The sequence below is a fragment of the Hemicordylus capensis genome, chromosome 2, assembly GCF_027244095.1.
Source record: "Hemicordylus capensis ecotype Gifberg chromosome 2, rHemCap1.1.pri, whole genome shotgun sequence".
In the NCBI taxonomy this organism is placed as follows: Eukaryota; Metazoa; Chordata; class Lepidosauria; order Squamata; family Cordylidae; genus Hemicordylus; species Hemicordylus capensis.
In genome coordinates this window covers 368043771-368062808 of record NC_069658.1, presented here as the reverse complement: position 1 = coordinate 368062808, position 19038 = coordinate 368043771, and the positions used below count along the sequence as shown (strand labels likewise).

General features: G+C 40.2%; 2 protein-coding genes across 5 annotated transcripts in view; one reads left to right on the top strand and one right to left on the bottom strand.

Annotated features, from left to right (window-relative positions):
- DOCK2 (dedicator of cytokinesis 2) overlaps positions 1-19038 on the top strand; it is a 422720-nt gene that overhangs the window by 151772 nt on the left and 251910 nt on the right. The window lies entirely within an intron of this gene.
- Positions 4543-19038, bottom strand: part of INSYN2B (inhibitory synaptic factor family member 2B) — a 136599-nt gene continuing 122103 nt past the window's right edge. The window contains exons 4-5 of the mRNA XM_053294955.1: positions 8502-8696; positions 4543-6637 (exon numbers count right to left, since the gene is read on the bottom strand). Of these exons, the coding sequence (XP_053150930.1) occupies positions 8516-8696 (181 nt within the window). The 3' untranslated portion in view covers positions 4543-6637; positions 8502-8515. The remainder of the gene's footprint in view (positions 6638-8501; positions 8697-19038) is intronic.

Sequence of the window (19038 nt, the reverse complement as noted above, 5' to 3'; positions counted from 1 at the left end):
AATGATCTTTTCTTCTCTATTCAGCACCTCTTGATTTAATGAGATTGGGTAGTCTGTTGTCAGGAACCCCATGTACAGAAAATGATCTGCTTGATGTTTAAAGGACAGTGTGGTATCAAGTTGCCAGTTTGACTGCAATGTAAACACTTCAAAGCTGCTGTGCTGCAAACAGAGTGTTGATCCCTGTTCATTATTTTTCACATTTAAGAGCTGTTTGTGTTTAGTGTTGTTCCTAATACAATGCTATTTGCATACCCCATGTGTTTATTTTTGACTATCCATTGTGTCCATGGCTACCAGACTGTTTCTTTTGTCTTGTCGCATCATAATGGTGTCAACTTGATTCCAGTTGAGTTAATGTCTGCTTTTCACTGTGTGTTAGATTTCAAGAAGTATATAACATGTATTATTATAATCCTTTAGCATTGCTGTGAAAAAGCTTATTGAATGGAAACTGTCAAATCTCAGCTTTGTTTTCATTGGATTATTACATGGCCTCAGTGTTATCACAGTTTTTAAGCTTTTACATGCAAAACAATCAGATTTCTAAAGGTCAACCTGAAAGATGCCTTCCCATGAAAAATCCAACTCTAAATAACAAACATCTCTCACTTAATGCTATCCTCATTCATTTTAGCCTCCATCTTTGAATCCTTGCTTAGCTGAGGTGTGAAAGAAGCAAAGAGCCCCCCATTTTTTAAAAAAGCAGATAATTAAAAAGCAATGCATTATCTAGACTGGTATGTGGGAGGGAGCACATTGTGGTCGTATTATAAAGCCACACAATAGATGTCATTAAGAAATAACCCTAATGGCTTCCACGTCTTAAAACGGACTGTTAAATTGCCAATTGCCTAATCATCTGTGGAAGGTAAGAATTGTCTCTATGTGATTATGCAGGGATCGAGTTTTATGTATGGAAGAAAGTGTGGTTGTTTTTCTTTTTGAGGCTTTTGGTATGCCATAGATATGTAACATTTTTTTGGAGTCTAATTTGCAAGGGTTTAAAAAACCCCAACCCAATTTCATAGCTTCAGTTGATTGGAAATGAGTTTCCATGCTTACTCTGGTTTCCAGAGTTTATTCCAATGCATGCTTCTTTTAGGAAAGTATTCCTTGAGGACTTGGGGAGTGGGAATCATGTGTTTCATATTTGTTGGTCCCAAGTAACTGCTGTATACTTGTAGAGCTAACCCTAGACAAGCAGGTGATTTATTTATTTATTTATTAAATTTATATACTGCCTTTCATTAAAACAATCCCAAGGCGGTTTACAGCAAAATTTAAAAACAAGATTATAAAAATAACACAGTTAAATATTAAGCTAAAAATATAAGACAAATCTGATTAAAAAGAATTTAAAGCACAAGTATAAAAACAATACAAAGTAAAAAGAGCAGCAGCAGAGACAGTGATGGGGAAGAATGACCTAGATGAACATCTTGTTACACTACAAAGTTTTGTTTGCTGTAATCTTGTCAAAGCAGTAGTTGCCGCTGCTATTATGTCTCGCTGATTAATGCCCTCTTAATAGAAGTTCTTGCGGGCCTTGCCTATTTTTGACTGGAGGAGGTGTCTGTGCTTTCATATCTGCATCTTATATATAGTGGTCTGTGGCATGCTTGTTCTCTGCAATGGCTGTGTTACAGATAAGATTGCTTGGACAATCTGCTTTCTAGGTCAGATATTCTTGGCTTAGGCCTGCTGCCATTCATTTGCAGTCTTAAGTTGTCAGAACCATTTACTTGGCACTTTCTTGGTGCCAGTAAGGTGCCATGCATAATCAAAACAGCACTGGGCAACCTTTTTAACACACACACACACTGTTTGTATGCTTTAATGCTAGACCATTCACTAGAAAAGAACCCTTAACTTGGTTAATGCTTTAGGGTCATGTACCTTTAATTCTGGGGTGCTGCTGTCCATTAATACATACTTATTTAAATCTCATATACATACTGCAGATCATCAGATCCTAGGGAAACAGTGGATGTACTGAACCGGGAGCTGGAGGCAGTGATGGGCTGGATGTGGGCTAGCAAACTGAGGACCGGGAAGACTCGAGTTTGAATCCTTTTTCAACTATGAAACTCACTGGGTGACTCTGGGCCAGTCATGTATCCTAACTCACAGGGTTATTGTGAGGATAAGAATAACCATGTACACTCCTCTGAGCTCCTCAGAGGAAGAGTGGGATATAAATGTGAAAATGAATGAATGAATGGATAAATAAATAAATAATAAATCCAGACAAGACGGAGGTGCTGTTGGTCAGTAGAAGAGCCAGTCAGGACAGAGTGATTCAACCGGTTCTGGATGGGGCCGTACTCCCCTTGAAAGAGCAAATGTGCAGCTTGGGGGTGCTGCTGGACCTGGCTCTGCTTTTGGATGCTCAGGTGGAGGCAGTAGCAAGGGGTGCTTTTGCACAGTTTCAGCTAGTGTGCCAGCTGCATCCCTTTCTCGAGGAGGCAGTTCTGGCAGATCTTTTTTATGGTTGTTTTTTGGTGTTTTGTGATTTTTACTCTTTCACTGTTTTTAAGGTTTTAAATGTAACTTTTATGGGATTTTATTTTAACTTTTGTAAACCACCTTGAGATGCATTATGAAAGGCAGTATAAAAACTGAATAATAAATAAGATAAATATTGCCACAGAGGCTCTTTCTTCTCCTATTTATCAGATGAATCATATCTTTGTCAAACATTATTCACATATGGCCTAAAATACTAGAAGTTGCAGCTACCTATTAGCACAGCGGGGAAATGCGTGACTAACAAGCAGAAGCTTGCTGGTTTGAATCCCCACTGGTATGTTTCCCAGACTATTGGGGAACACCTATATTGGGCAGCAGCGAAATAGGAAGATGCTGAAAGGCATCATGTCATACTGCTTGGGAGAAGGCAATGATAACCCCCTCCTGTTTTTCTGCCAAAGGAAACCACAGGGCTCTGTGGGCACCAGGAGTCAAAATCAACTTGATGGCGCACTTTACTTTTACTAGAAGTTGCAGGTGACTGGGGCTAACAGGGAAGCCGGAAAGAGAAATGTGAAAGTTGTGTGACTTTTTTTCAAAAATTAAGAAGTTTTTTATAAAAAATATGGAGACAATTATAATGGAACTTACAGGATTTGATAAGCAACTAAATTAAAAAGGAACCCTATTGTGTTAATTTTAGTTGCTTTATTCTAATGGTAATTGTGCCTTAAATTCTGACAGTTAAGCTCTGCTGAGCAGTAGGATTCTTATTTATGCACTGGAATGCCACAAGATACCCAGCAATTTGCAGAGTATCTAGAGAAAAATATACCCCTGCTGCTTATCAGATTTTAGAAAGTAATCAAAGTTAGGAATCTGTGCATTTAACTCTCTGAGACTTAAAGTTGGTTGTTAAGAGATAAACTAATTGCAGGGGCATACCTTGGTAATAAGGAACCAATTGCAGGATTCTTTCTTGTAAATGTGCCGGCTTTCTTGTTACTTGCATCTTAAAATGTCTAAAAAGTAGTATAAGGGCTCTTCCATTTTATAACCCTTTGTTTCCCCCCAACTTCTTGCAAGCAACTGAAATGTTGGCATGTTTTATGTTTTCTGCATTTTATTGTGATGTAATGATTTTTTTGTGGGTTGGTTTGAGTTTTTTGAGAAAATGCTGATGTCCTGGGAAAAGACCCCAGTGACTGCTGACTGTGTGGGCAGATGTTGTGTCAAGTAAAAATGATTGGTTAGGCACTTGCAAACTCTATCTTGCAAGCTCTGTGGCATAAAGAAGACGATGAAGGACTTTTTATTTTAAAAATGTTCTGACTTGGTGGTGCAGGGTAGAGGTGGCAATTCATTTTCAAATGCTAACTACTAGTAACATCAGTTGTGAGGCTAGAAATATTTTTAGAGTGACTTTTACAATTTCAGTTCCTATTGTATTCATAACAATGCACATTATATGGTAACTGGCTGACATCCTAACTAAATTTTCTTGAAGAAGTCCTATTGAAATTAAAGGAATGCCAAACTAGTCCTTTTAATTTGTATGGGACTGTCAGTCATTGACTCCACTTTTATGGGGTGTGTGTGTGTGTTTGTGTGTGTGTGTGTGTGTGTGTGTGTGTTTGCTTGTAATGTTCTGATTTGTGAATGTGTTCTTTTCACTCCTCCCAAATAAACATTTTGAAAGAAAATATAAGAAAAGATAAGAAAATCTGATTAAGATCAACTGCCATGAAAACAGTTCTGTCCAGATGGTCATTTACCGATTGAGGAAGAGAGAGAGATTGAAACATGTCAAGTATCTATAGACATGAGAATTCATGAGAATTTCCAGCACTGTAGGGAGAATGCTTGAAAACTGATCTGAAGTGCACCAAAGTACATGGTCTGTGATCTTGATTTGACTTTGGATTTTGTGAATGTGGCTTTAGATTTTAGAAAATTAGGTGGGAATTACAAACTGTAAAGAAAGCCACTATTCAATTCATCCTTCCTGCTTTGAGTACTTGCCTTATCCGAAGTCACTGTAAACATTGCTATTAAGTTATTGAGTCTTGAGACAGAAAAAATATGTCAATTTATTGTAAAAGATATTATGCCAGTAAAAGAATCTAGAAATATACAAAACATTATATTTGATTAGTACATTTTATCAGGAAAGTAATCTGTATTGGAGCCCATTTATTTACCAAGAGTTGTGACTGTGGATAGGAATAGGTATTTATTGTACTATGGAAGTACATAAAACCTTTATTTAGATACTGCCCATAGAAGACTGAATATTTTATTCTTACAGTTTTCATCCAAAAATTCACTTTCCCCTGTAGAGCAGAGTAATTTCAAGTACAGTAGTTTCAGAATATATTATATGTGCTATACAATATTTTACAAACATCCACACTTAAGTACCTCTATATGCTTCTTTTTGGCTGCACGTTCCATACTCATTTTATACAACTAGTGTTACTGAAAGCTGTTGTCCTGTTGTAAGTATAGACAGTAAAAACCTTCTAGAATGTGGTCCAAAGGTGTTGTCGGACTGTCATGATATACAATATTTTCTGCCTTGCTAGCGCATAGTTTAAACCTATACATGTATAAGTAATCTAGTTTTCAATGCTGAAAGGTGAACCTAGTGTGCCCTTAAATTTATTTGTTGTGTTGTATCAAAGATCTGAATAAATATTTGGGAATATTTCTTGAATGTGTGAGCACCATTCTGTCCCTGATGCAAGTTCCTTCCTGATCACTGAATCATGCATATATGGAGCCAAGTACATAAGGACTACCTTTCTGGATCAGGTGAAATGAGGCTAGTCTGGCATTCTGTTTTCAGATTACCATCAAGATACCTTGGAAAACTCACAAGCAAGGCATGAAGGTGTTGCCCATACTCTGTTGATTCTGATAGTTGACATGGCCTGCTTTCACAGAAGTTATCCGATAGCAGGGGAAACCTGGATTCAACCCTCAAAACAGATGACAGTTTAAAACCTGTTTGTGTCAGTCATTTGTTATAGGCTCTGTGCACAGTCTTTGTTCAGCATGTTTAATTTCAGCATGCATAACTCCAGATCCTCCAGATCCGTCCACAATGTAAGTGCTAGTGCTATTGCTATCCTGTATGTGCACACCAGCACACCTTTCTTGTATAGGTCCCAATTGAACAAAATGATCCAGATGTGGATACCTGCTTCGGCATGTTGGTTATATACCTGCTTCTGCATGTTGGTTATCTCTACTGGTTCAGGGTGCTTATGTTAAGATTCATGGGAGTAATGGAACATATGACCTGGTGGCTCAAGAATGTCAGCTGAGCAACATATGTGGTCTTGGACACAGGTTGTTGCAAAGTGGAACCTCCTGCAGCTAGTGGTTCATGTGTTAGATTGTTTCTGTAGAGGGACATATAATGATGATGTAGAATATCATGCCCTAGTGTAATATCTGAACTTGGCATTATAATCTGCTAGTACTAAATGGCAATACCGTACGCTGGCATCTAACAACATGTTACAACAGTACATCTTTATATGATGTTTTAATGTAAGGGTAGGTACACTGATGGCTACTGGTAATTTGCATATTTGGTACATGTAATCAACAGAACCTTCAAATAATTTTAAAATGTCAGTTTTAAACTGACAAGCATGCTAAATTATTGTGCAAAATTCTGGAATTATTTCTTCTAAAGGTGTGAAAGTAACATTTTAGTTTTAAAATCTTGGCGTGATCTAAGAACTAAGATTTGGAAAGGATAGTTTAGACCTCTAATTTGCCTCATTTCTGATTCTTTATCATCCGTTGAAAGTCTTTAGCATCTTGTAAACATACTTCTGCAGTCATGAGAATGGCCCCTGTTGGCTTTCAGCTGGTCATATGTTGTGCTGGGTGCACTAAAACAGATCCAGACGTCATCATGAAATTAAAGCCATTCTGCACAAGGAGATATCCAGCGACTTTCTATTCCAGATCCTTGGTATGCAGGCTATTCATACTCTTTGTGGAAGCCACTGAAAAATACTTCTCTGTGGTGACACAACCACACGGGGACTTTTACATTGGCAAGCTGCTTACCACATGAATTAGTCTGGTCACATGATGAGCCTACATGCCTTGCCAGCAGCCACCAGGAATTTGCACCCAGGAGTAACTACACAGGGAGAAAAGGGAGGATATGCCTTAGTGCTTTTTTCTGTTTGATGACAGTCTGCTCCTATTATCACTAACTGCTGCCCCACACAGTGTCCCACACTTTCAGAAATGGACTCACAGCCTGTTCCTATGTAGAGTTAAATGAGTCTAAGGCTCCTGGCTGACATCCAGACGAATGAAATGCTGGTGCAGCAAATGCATGGCACATGCTATAGGGGAGGGCTATTTTCATCCATTTCCCCTTCCCTTTGTAGCGGACTGTGACTCCCCAAAATATGCCTCTTCAACAACCCTCAGGGACATATTGTAGGGGAGAACAGTTGGCTATAGAGGGGTGGGGAGATTGATGAAAATTGCCCCTTTCTGTATGCGGGCACAGCATTGCTACACAAGTGCTTAATTAATGTGGATGTCAGCCATACTAAGGCTGACTGCAGCCTTAATGCAAAAATTGCTTTATATTAATTTCTTAATATAAAAATTTCTGCCTGAAATATTTGTCTCCCCTTTTCTATCCACATGATTTAAATCTTATCCTTTTCTTTTCTGTCCATCTTACTTAGAGTCTAAGCCTTCTAGGCAGGGAACATATCACTTATGTCTGGGAAAGATCAGTAGACTCTTTTCAAAATAAGTCATTCCCCCCACCCCCCAGTTCAAAGTTATTAATAGTGCAAAACTTTAAAAAATTAGTTCTATGATTGGAATGGAATCTAACAGCTATGGAGCATTTCCCAGAACTATTTCTTTCTATAATAAAAATGCTTCAGTCTCACTAGAAAATCTTGTTTAGCTTATTGATGACATTGGCTGATATCCAGACTAGCACTGTGCTGTTGCAGTAGTGCCTGAAATCCAGACTAATGCTGTACTGTCATGCGAGGAGGGAGAGGTGATTTTCAGTGATCTCCCCTTTCCTCTGAAGCCCAAAATTATGGCCCTGAGAGCCATTCAGGTCTCAGACATTCACTTTTGGGAGGCACAACAGGCTTCAGGGGAAAGTCAAGTGTTAGTACAGTGTTAGTTTGGATTTCAGTGCAGTGTTAGTTTGGATTTCAGGTACTGTTGCACCAGTGCAGTGCTAATCTGGATGTCAGTCACTGATTTAGTGCACTTTTCTGTTCCAATGAATGTTAACTGCTAGATCTGATTAGTTTGATTAGTTGTGTAATGTGAAGGATGCTAGATACACTTAGATGCAATCAATAAGATTTGCTATAAAGCAATTTGTCAGATAAAAGAAGCTATGAAATGTGATTAAAATAATAAATCTTGCCACTTCAGGAATTGCGATCAAACTAACCAAAACAAGGAACAACGATTCAGCTATGCTTAAGTTATATTTAAGTGTCAGAATTGCTAAGTAAGGATGTTATATAGGGAAAGAAAAACCCATGTTGTATTTATTTAACTATCTCACTCCATTAAATTTTGAAACAATTTAATCTGAAAGACTAAGTTAACAGTATCTCTAAATATATCACAGTCTTGATTGTTGAGATTGAGTTTTGTTTGTATTTAAACTAGGCATATTCTTGATCATAAACACCATTTTCACCGTCAGCTGTAGTGCTTTAGACCTGTTTCAGTCAGATGTGACATCCAAACCATGGTTTGGTCATTATGAATCATGCTTGTACATGCTGATTCATCCCCTCATTTCTTAGTTCATGGTAATTATAATTTGCCTCGATGTTCTGATTTGGATATCACAACAAACTATAGCTTTTGCGAACAAGGAAGTGAGAACAGGAATCATTGCATGCGCAAGGAGGAGCATTCAAGCATGAAGCCTATTCACTATTGCTAAACTGTGGTTTGTCCATGACATCTAAATCGAGCTTTACTGTTTCATACCATACCCATTTTTAAACTGTCAGATCCACCAGAAGCATTTCTTTTTTTTGGTCTTCCTTCTTAATTCTTGTTTCTCAGGGACTGAGTGGTCAGAGGGTTGCCTTTGTAGAGGTGCAATTGGAGGGCTTTCTTCCACTTGATCCAGTGTCTTCAGAACTTGGTGAAATCTACCTTCTTGTTGTCTGAAGTCATATTCTACACTACATAATAAAAACAGAGTGGGGTGAAAGATGTGAGTTTTGAAGTACAAATTTCAGGAAGAATTGTATTTGCCACTTACTTGAACACCTGAAATCCATCAAACCCCTGCTAACTTGGCAAAGAGGTTGCTGGCACCTCTTAACATGGTGATTCTCTTTTATTTAGCAGGGGGAGAGTAACTGGCCTTATCCACCCCCAGCACAGCACCTCCAGTGACTGTTGCTGGTGTCTATCTTAAGTTTCTTTTTAGATTGTGAGCCCTCTGGGGACAGGGATCCATATTATTTGTTTGTTTCTCTGTGTAAACTGCCCTGAGCCATTTTTGGTAGGGCGATATAGAAAGCAAATTGTTATTATTATTATTATTATCATCATCAGGTTTTCAATAATAATAATAATAATAATACACCAGATATAACTGTAGTCGAGAAGAAAAACAAGTTAAAATAATCGACATAGCAATAGCAGGGGATAGCAGAATAGAAGAAAAAGAAATAGAAAAAAATCACCAAATACAAAGATCTACAAATTGAAATTGAAAGGCTGTGGCAGAAAAAGACCAAAACAATCCCAGTGGTAATTGGTGCCCTGGGTGCAGTTCCAAAAGACCTTGAAGAGCACCTCAGCGCCATAGGGGCCACAGAAATCACCATCAGCCAATTACAAAAAGCAGCTTTACTGGGAACAGCCTATATTTTGCGACGATATCTATAATAACCAACAGTATTGATGATAAAATTCAGCCATCCCAGGTCCTTGGGAAGGACACAATGTCTGGATAAAACAAACCAGTCAATAATACCTGTCTGACTGTGTAAACAAGAAATAATAATAAAAAACAGCAAGTGCTGCCTTTGTAAAGAAGCAGATGAAACAATGGACCACCTAATCAGCTGTTGTAAAAAGATCACACAGACTGACTACAAACAAAGGCATGACAAGGTAGCAGGGATGATACACTGGAACATATGCAAAAAATATAAGCTACCTGTAGCCAAACATTGGTGGGACCATAAAATTGAAAAAGTTGAAGTAAATGAAGATGCAAAAATATTATGGGACTTCCGACTACAAACAGACAAACATCTGCCACACAATACACCAGATATATAACTGTAGTTGAGAAGAAAGAAAAACAAGTTAAAATAATCGACATAGCAATACCAGGGGATAGCAGAATAGAGAAAAAGAAATAGAAAAAATCACCAAATACAAAGATCTACAAATTGAAATTGAAAGGCTGTGGCAGAAAAAGACCCAAATAATCCCAGTGGTAATTGGTGCCCTGGGTGCAGTTCCAAAAGACCTTGAAGAGCACCTCAACAGCATAGGGGCCACAGAAATCACCATCAGCCAATTACAAAAAGCAACTTTACTGGGAACAGCCTATATTCTGCAACGATATCTATAACAATAACAACAACAACAACATTGACAATAAAATTCAGCCATCCTAGGTCCTTTGGAAGGACTCGATGTCTGGATAAAACAAACCAGTCAATAACATCTGTCTGACTGTGTAAACAAGAATGAATGAATGAATGAATGAATAAATAAATAAATAAATAAATAAATTAGACTGTAATCCCAGGATGGAAAGTTACTGCATTTGGCACATTGGAGTTGAACCATGTGTAAGGAACCCATCTGGATATGTGCTGATAAGAGAATCTCTGAAAGAGTTCTAGATCAAATCATCACAGCCAGAGGTTATGTTCATTTGAAATATTTCGTTCCTATAGCATTTGATGCAAAGTGTTTCAATTTCCTATTGCTTTCCTATGAGATTAAAACTGGCTTCGTTAATCTGACAGATTAACGCTTTCAGTTGCAAATAGGAAAATAATTATGAAGTAAACTTCTGAGAAAAATGTAAAACTAAATGTTTCAACATTTATATTTGTATACATTTAGCTCAGTGTTAATCACTGGTGTAGAAGTTGCTAAAAGAAATTTTTTATTGAACTATACAGACAGCATTCACAGATCTTATTTAAAATTGCAAATGAATTAAATGGGGTTGTTGGGTTTTTTAAAAGAGCAATATGCTTTTTCTTTGCAGGTTATTCCTTGTTTCCAAATAGCTCAAGCTATAATAATAATAAAAAGATAAGAGTTTCCTACATCATCTTTACTTATCATTTTAAATTATAGGTTTCCCTCCAAATGTTTGAGGCAGTTAACATACAATAATAACCCAACAATTAATTCAGCCTTAAATTTCCAATACTAAAGATACTCAGCACAATAGGAATAGCAACAACAACCTGTTTATCCAGCTTGCAAAAGCTAATCTTGACAAATGTGCTTTACATTTCTTCCTTAGCATCAGGGGAAAGGACCAATTCTTTAATACTCAATGTGCCTCCCCTACCCTGGTAATCAGTCTGTATTCTTAGTAAAAGTAAATTCTCTGGTTCATTCTGCAAATGTTCTCACTTTCTTCAGTGCAAGAATACTCAGTCAGCAGGGTTCACCTGGAAGATCTTAATTGTGACCTTGACTTATGCAGGTCTGTGTTCCTGATGTCCTATCTTTCTTGTCACTGATACCACAATTTATTCCACAGAATAACTAAATTCTTACTTACTATACTTATTTTCAGTATTTTGCCATGATTTATCCATTTTCATTTGTAACCTTGTCCTGAGTTGACAGTGTTGAATTCTTATTTTAGACTTTATGCTTGTGTAAGAATGCATTAAATTCTTAGTGTTTCTACCACATAATATCCAGGGAACCATGAGCCAAGTTTCATTCTTCAGTGGAGCTTTCCTGTTCCCTCTTCCACTTGTTAAAAAGCCACTTTTGAGGGCATGTGAATGACGTGTGATGCGCTATGGACCACTTCAACTGGGGTGGTGGGAGAATCAGCTGAAAGTGGCAGTGCGTTTTGTTGGTGCTAAGAGCATTTTGGATCCATTATTAGAATGGTGTGCCAGTCTAGCCAGTCTAGACTAGGTAATATGTATGGCCAGCCTTGCCAGCCATGTGAGATATGAGTGTACACATCTTATAACCTTCTCTGATATGCTGCTGGATGGCCGTGTAGTTCTGTGGAGGGGCAGTTCAGACTATTCAGATGCAATTTAAATAGCACATTCAAATAGTAAAGTCCCAATGTGATTATGAGGTTGCATACTGGGAACAGTGAGTGGGATATGAGTGTGCTCACATCTCCCAATTTTGTGTGTGTGTGTGTTTGTTTATTTATTTATTTACTTTATTTTATTACATTTTATATCCCGCTCTTCCTCCAAGGAGCCCAGAGTGGTGTACTACATACTTAAGTTTCTCCTCACAACAACCCTGTGAAGTAGGTTAGGCTGAGAGAGAAGTGACTGGCCCAGAGTCACCCAGCTAGTACCATGGCTGAATGGGGATTTGAACTCGGGTCTCCCCGGTCCTAGTCCAGCACTCTAACCCACTACACCATGCTATGTGAACATATTGTCTAAACTGACCCACTGAAGAGGATAAAAACTATGGATTTCTCTATTAAGAATTTTGCTAATATGAGATATAACAGTTTGACTTATGATACCATGGTTAACTAGAAAACAAAACTTTATATATGCCATCTAGGTATGAAAGGAGCCCAGCAGTTTTGGGACATTGAAGAGTTGCTTATTTATTATCAATAATATTATTTATTATCAAATTTATTATTACCAAGACAAAACCCCTGAGCGCACCTTTCCCTCCAAACATTGACTGAATGCATGCAGGGGCCTGTCGTATCAGCTGAAGCTGATAGAAAGCACCTCTGGCCAGCAGTGTTCCCTCTAACAGGGATTCCCAGATGTGTTTGACTACAACTCCCTTAATCCCCAGCTGGTGATGCTGTGGGTTGTAGTGAACAACATCTGTAATTCTCTGTTGGAGGGAACACTGCTGGCCACTGCATCAACCTGGGACACCAGGGAGAGGTTTGGATCCAGAAGCACTCCCAGACTGTGTACCTGTTCCTTTTGGGGAAGTGTGACCCCCATCCAGAACCAGGAGATTAAAATTGTCTCCTCAGTTCTGACCCTGTACAATAAGTATCTCCTATTTGGATTCAGTCTCAGTTTGTAATCCCTCATCCAGCCCGTCACTGCCTCCAGGCAGGTATTTAGAGAGGTTATGCCTTCACCTGATAATGCTGACATGGAAAAATAAATTTGGGTGTCATTCGCATACTGATAACACCTTGCACCAAATTTCCTGATGATCTCCGTGGTTTCATGCAGATGTTAAAAAGCACTGTAGACAGTATGGAGCCCTGAGTTACACCATATAAAAGTTTACATTTTCAAGAGCCACAGTCTCCAAGAGACACAATCTGGAATATGCCCAAGAGGTAGGAGTAGAACTACTACAAAGCAGTGCCTCCCACCCCCAACTCCCTCAGATGCTCCAGAAGGACACTATAGTTGATAGTGTCAGTTCCTCAGATGCTCCAGATGCTCCAGAAGGACTCTATAGTTGATAGTGTCAGTTCCTAATTGGAGATCATCCATCAGGCTGACCACGCAGTCTCCACCCCATAGCCCACCCAAAAGCCAGTTTGAAATGGTCTAGATAATCAGTTTCCTCCAAGACTGTCTGGAGCTGGGAGGCCACCATCCTCTCAATTACCTTTCCAAGCCATGTAGGGTTGGAAACAGGCCTTTAGTTGCATAACTCTGAGGGATCCAATGCAGGCCTCTTCAGAAGCAGTCTAATGATTGCCTCCTTAAGACAGGAAGGCATCCTGCTTTCCTTCAGAGAAGTGTTTATAATTTCTACCAGGCCTTCTACAGCAACCCCCTGCTAGATAATATAAGCCATGTCAGACAAAGGTCAAGAGAACAGGTGGTAGACTGCATCGTTCCAAGCAGCTTGTCCACATCCTCAGGAGTCACATATGGAAACTGAGCCAACTTAACCATATTAGGAGCTGCTGGACACCTTCACATCAGACACTGCAGTAATTGTGGGGACTGAATCTAAGTCGGCTCCTATATGAAAGATTTTATTCACAAAAAACCTCATTAAAAATGTCACAGATGTTTGATGGTTCCAAATTCTGATTCAAGGGAGGAGTGGCATGTACAAGACCTCTCACCACCCTAAACAACTCCACTTGACGTGAGCTTGCGGATGCAATATGAGCAGAACAGAACCACTTATTTGCCTCACGCATTGGCTGAGCATAGATCTTCAAATGCGCTATATGTTGTAATATGTTGGATTTGAGTCAAGCCTTTCTCCACTTGTGCTGCATTCCTCTACCTTGTGCTTCAGCTCCCATAGTTTTTCCGTATACCACGGGACCAGTTTTGAAGTGATAATGCAGAGAAGATTTTCTGAACAGAATTAGAAAGCAAGGTCTGGAGAAATAACTTCCTGATCCAGACAGGTGCTAGAGCAGGGTGGTAAACAGAGGGGACTGTATTTCCCCTTTCGTTTCATTCATATCTTTACAAAAAGCAGTACACATCTGATATAGAATAGCACGTGAATGTTCCTTGATCTTGTAAAATCTTGATATCAAATGTTATTGATAATTTAAAGTTCCTTCTGAAATCACATATTCTAATATCCTGTCTTTGCACAGATATGTTCATTATTCACTAACAGCTTTCTCCTTCTATTGTAATAATGGAGATAAAGGACAACATTAAAGTTCTTAACTGCAAATTTGCTCTGCCCTTGCAGTTCAGAAGGTTGGTAAAAGGGCCAATGCAGTCCTGTAGACAACCGGTGTTTGAGCAGATAGCTTTCAATAATCAGAATGCATCACTTGGGTAAAGTATATGTAATAGTCAGGAAATTTATTTATTTGAAACATTCGTATCTCAAATTTCCATCCATATGGGACTTCAACATGGCACACAAAAATAATTTTAAACATACTCTCCTCCTCACTGAAGGTCCCACCCAGGGGCGTAGCAAGGTTGGAGTGGGCCCAGAGACAAGATTTTAAAATGGGGCCCCCCCAATCAAAGTCCAGGGCCTCCGCACACCCCAGGCCCCCAAGGATTTAAGTCTGATATTCCAAAATAAGTATGCTGCCTGGAAATACATTTCACTGAATACACACACGCACATGTCACAATATATAGAGATATACATTGAGTACTATACATTTGTTTTACTTTTAATGCCTAGAACACACTAGAAAGATGAATGATTAAAATGGGCCCCTCGCTGCAGATTAGCCAAGGAGACTTTCAACCATGCAGGGTGAACCTATGTTTGTTTTCTCAGAATTCTGAACAAATTCAGTCAAGTTTGATTCCAGGAGGTTTTTCACAGGAGGCTTTTAAAGCCCTTTAAGACACATCTCCTCTGGAATGGAGGTGCTGCATTCACATGTTGGCCAGATTTACTCTGAAGTCCCTGTAAGTTATTGGGGAGCAGTTCACACACAAGAAAAATAAAATAAAAGCACAAGACATGCTTCACAGTTCTCACTCAGACCTTCTGGGTTGCAAAACAACTTGAACATAAGTGCATTTATAAATGAATGAATAAAATAAATATAATACTGTTTCTTCCAGAAGTTTTTGTAATTTTCTGCCATGAAACAAGCCACTTATAGGACTTTTTAGATAGTTTTTTTTAAGCCAGCAAATTTTCCAAGCTGTTTAAAAATAAATATTCAGAGACTTCTCAGTCCCTCCCCCCATATCAAAGCCCTATGGCAAGCAGATGCCTATATATCCGGGTGGGGGGGTGGGGAAGGTAACCACAAAAAGGAGTTCACACTACCTGGCAGCAGGGGGTCTTCTGCTGCAGAGAACAGTGGAGGCCTCTCTGGCTGCCTCCTCCTTCCTGGCTGGCTTGGGCCCTACTCGAGTTCAGGATTCACAGAGGCCTACACCAGACCTCCGTGGAAGCCCCGCCCACCCGCCGATCAGCTGAGAGGCGGCAGAAAAGGAGCTCTTTGCAGCGTGTCTGCTGCTCCATTGCCGGCCAGGAGAACAAGCTGGGGAGACGGTGAACAGGGCAAGTGGCTGAGGAGCCTTGGGGCTGGGCAGGGGGCAATGGGGAGTCACGTGAGGTGCCTCTGGGGGGCCCCTCCAGGCAGTGGGGCCCCCAGACAACTGTCTCCCCTTGCCCGATCGTTGTTACGCGCCTGGTCCCACCTAACAAGACTATCCCTTCTCAACTGTATTCTCCTTCACCCTCAGTAGTTCCTCTTCTGAATTGAACAGTTACAGGGAGCCTGGAGTTTCTCCTCCATTGCATTGTAGATCTCAGAGCAGCCCCTGGCTTTTGTCTCTTCCTCTCTACAGCAGTTCCAAGTGGCAGAAGGGGCTGTGGAGATGAGATGCCTCATGATAAATTGTGTTGGATCACCAACATACTTGGTTCAAGATCAAGCTTTTGATTCTGATTCCAGTAGTCAATTCTAAATGTAGTAATACTCTTAACATGATAGAAGGGATTTTATATGGATTATTTAGATTAGAAAGGTCTCTGCTGGGCTTTCTCTACATATGAGAACAAGATACAAATGCCATCTGTCAGTTTCATCTTACCCAGAACTTTCACAAAGTGTATCACTTCTAAACAGGCAACATTTTCATAATGTTATGATCTACTTAACTCTTGGGAAATATGCATAGACAGAAGCAAAACATCTCAGTGTTTTCCTGCTTCCTGTCTGGCATGCATAATTAATAATTGTTAAAATGAGTGCTGAAGGAGCTTGTCTATCATAGAAAACATTGTAAAAGTGAATATATCAAGGCATAGGAGAGAGAAAATTTGGGAAACCACTTACCAGATCATTCAAAGCAAATTGATGTCTTTTTGACATATTGTTTTAGAATCTCAGCTTTCTTGACATATAGTAGTCCAAACACTGTGTGCAAGATTTCCCAATTAAACCTTTTATTTTCTGATCTGATTTGACATCTCATGACTTAGTAGTATGACATGACTGCTACAGCTTACCTATTCCACACAAGTTCAGAGATAATGCTAAAACACAATTACTCTGTAGTTTATTTTTACTAGGACAAGTACAAGGGGATGAAGCTATTCACTAACGGTGAATAAACTGCGATTTTCTAGGTTCAGACACAATGACCAATCACAGCTTGCTTTAAACCAATAATGGAAACAAGCCCAAAGCTCATGCTATGAAAGCTAACCCATAGCTTATTCATGGTTTAGCATTACATCTGAACCTGGTCATATCATCATACAGTATCCGACAGCTGCAGCAACTTTGTGTTTCAATAAGCTTAACAATGAATGTAACAACGGATTTGTTAAAGCTGGATAACCTTCTAGATAATGAGGTTGTTCTCATGAGCAGCCCTACCCGCATAGGGCGGTGCTAGCTCAGGTAGGGCTTGTTGTGAGAAGTGCCCAGATGGCTTCTGATCCCAGTGCCCCCGCCCCCACCCAGTAGCCCGAGTTTCAAACCTAGGCTAACACTGAGGTAGGAGGATGCACACACCTCCTACCTCACTACCCAGTCATGTAGGTGAGCAGCCTTTTGAGCTGCCGGCAGCCTCACGATAGAGGCCTGGGGAAGGAGTGTTCTGGCAACTGCAAGATATCCCAGTGCACCACACTGCTCACATGGTGCATTGTGGGATATCTGGCAGCCCAGCTGCCTTTCCCCCACTTACCATGCTGGTTGTGAGTGGTGGAGCACTTTGTTGGCTGGGATCATGTGTGTGTGTGGGCGGAGGGAGGCAGCCTTCTCCAGCCCCAGCTGATTGGGTTTTGTGAATGACCTCAATGTATGGTGCTATTGACAAATGCTCTTGAATTGCTCCGGCACTTGGAGAAGGGCTTCCAAAGAAGATCTTCTTGTACAGGCAGACTGATAAGAAGGCAACTGATTCTCCAGGTTCATGTTCTTCATGATGCAATACTTTGGCATTGCCCTCTTCTAATTAACTTTCTTGGGCTTGGGTCAATTTTCTAGCTGTATTAGACATTTTGGAAGGGCGGTATACAAATCGAATCAATCAATCAATCAATCAATCAATCAATATATGGAACGTGCATACAGATATCCATACACATGTACATGTTTTGTGTGAATGACTATACATGTGTTCACTTTAAAAGTGAACCTGAGTGCAAGCCCCCTCAAATGTAGGATACAGACAGGAAGTGTATTACTGTACATGAGTTGAACGTAGAGTATAACAGCTTGTTCTGGTAAGAACTAATCTGGCTACTTTCCTTTCACTATCCCTATAACTGGACTAATTTTGGTCCAAATCAGTTAGGCAGTTCACAAGTTAGCCCACTTCCACTTCAAATTTCACTTGTCCACCATCTTGAACAGAGGTGGATGACATCATCACAAACTATGCCTTTGTGGTGTCCCTTTGTGTCCCTACAGCTGTACCCAGTTTGGTTCATATTGGTCCTGGCATTGCAAAGTTGATAGGGTGAGGTGGGGATACATGGACACACACACACACACACACACACACACACACACACACACACACACACAGCCGGGTGATCTCATAAGCTTACTTTCCTTAAGGGATCTGTGTGTAGAGCCTAACCAGGCTCTATGGGGAGAGGGGGCTTAGACCGCTCTTCCCGGACACAAGCAGGGAGCTCCCCCTGGGTGGCTGGATCACCAACCACATGACTACTGTCTCCGTCATGGAGCTGGTAAGGATGGCGGGGATTGGGGGTTGCTCGGCAAGTGCACAGGGCATTCTGGGGAGACCCCCAAGGCCGGGAGGCTTGCTGTAGCCTCCTGGTCAGGGGTCTCCTCATGAGTCACCATGGTGCAGAGCTACGCTGCGGCATCTCACGATTGGGGAAACGGGCTTAGTGGAGTGCTTGCTCCACTTACCTCATTTAACGGAAGGGATATTTAGCGGAGTTTGCTGCCAGGAGCCGTGTGGCTCCCGTTGCCGCACACGACTGCAGGAAAGAAAGCTGGGATCCCTTAGCATGGTTTCCTGCGGTCATGAGAATAGCCTCGACGTGTGTTTATGATCTGCATCTGCATACATACATGCATGCCTTGACAGTAATATGCGAATATGACTACTATCTCCATGTATCAAGGATGACTGGATCATTAAATCATTCCTTATACGAAGACATTTAACAGAATTGCCCCCTCAGAGGTTGCTGCTTGTTACATCTCTTTGTGGCTCTGGACTAGTCTCCTTCTAGTCAGTGATGTATGCAGAAAGGATGGGCTGGGCTGCTCTAAATGTCTAACTCTAAAAGTCTTTCACAATCTCACCCCTCCCCCCCATTTCTGTTGTTAACACAAGAAGTGAGCCTCCAGTTTAATTCAGAAATAATGTTTAGCTCTCAGAAATTGGGGAAACACTGCTCTGGTTTTTCACCTTGAGGTAATTAAAAGCT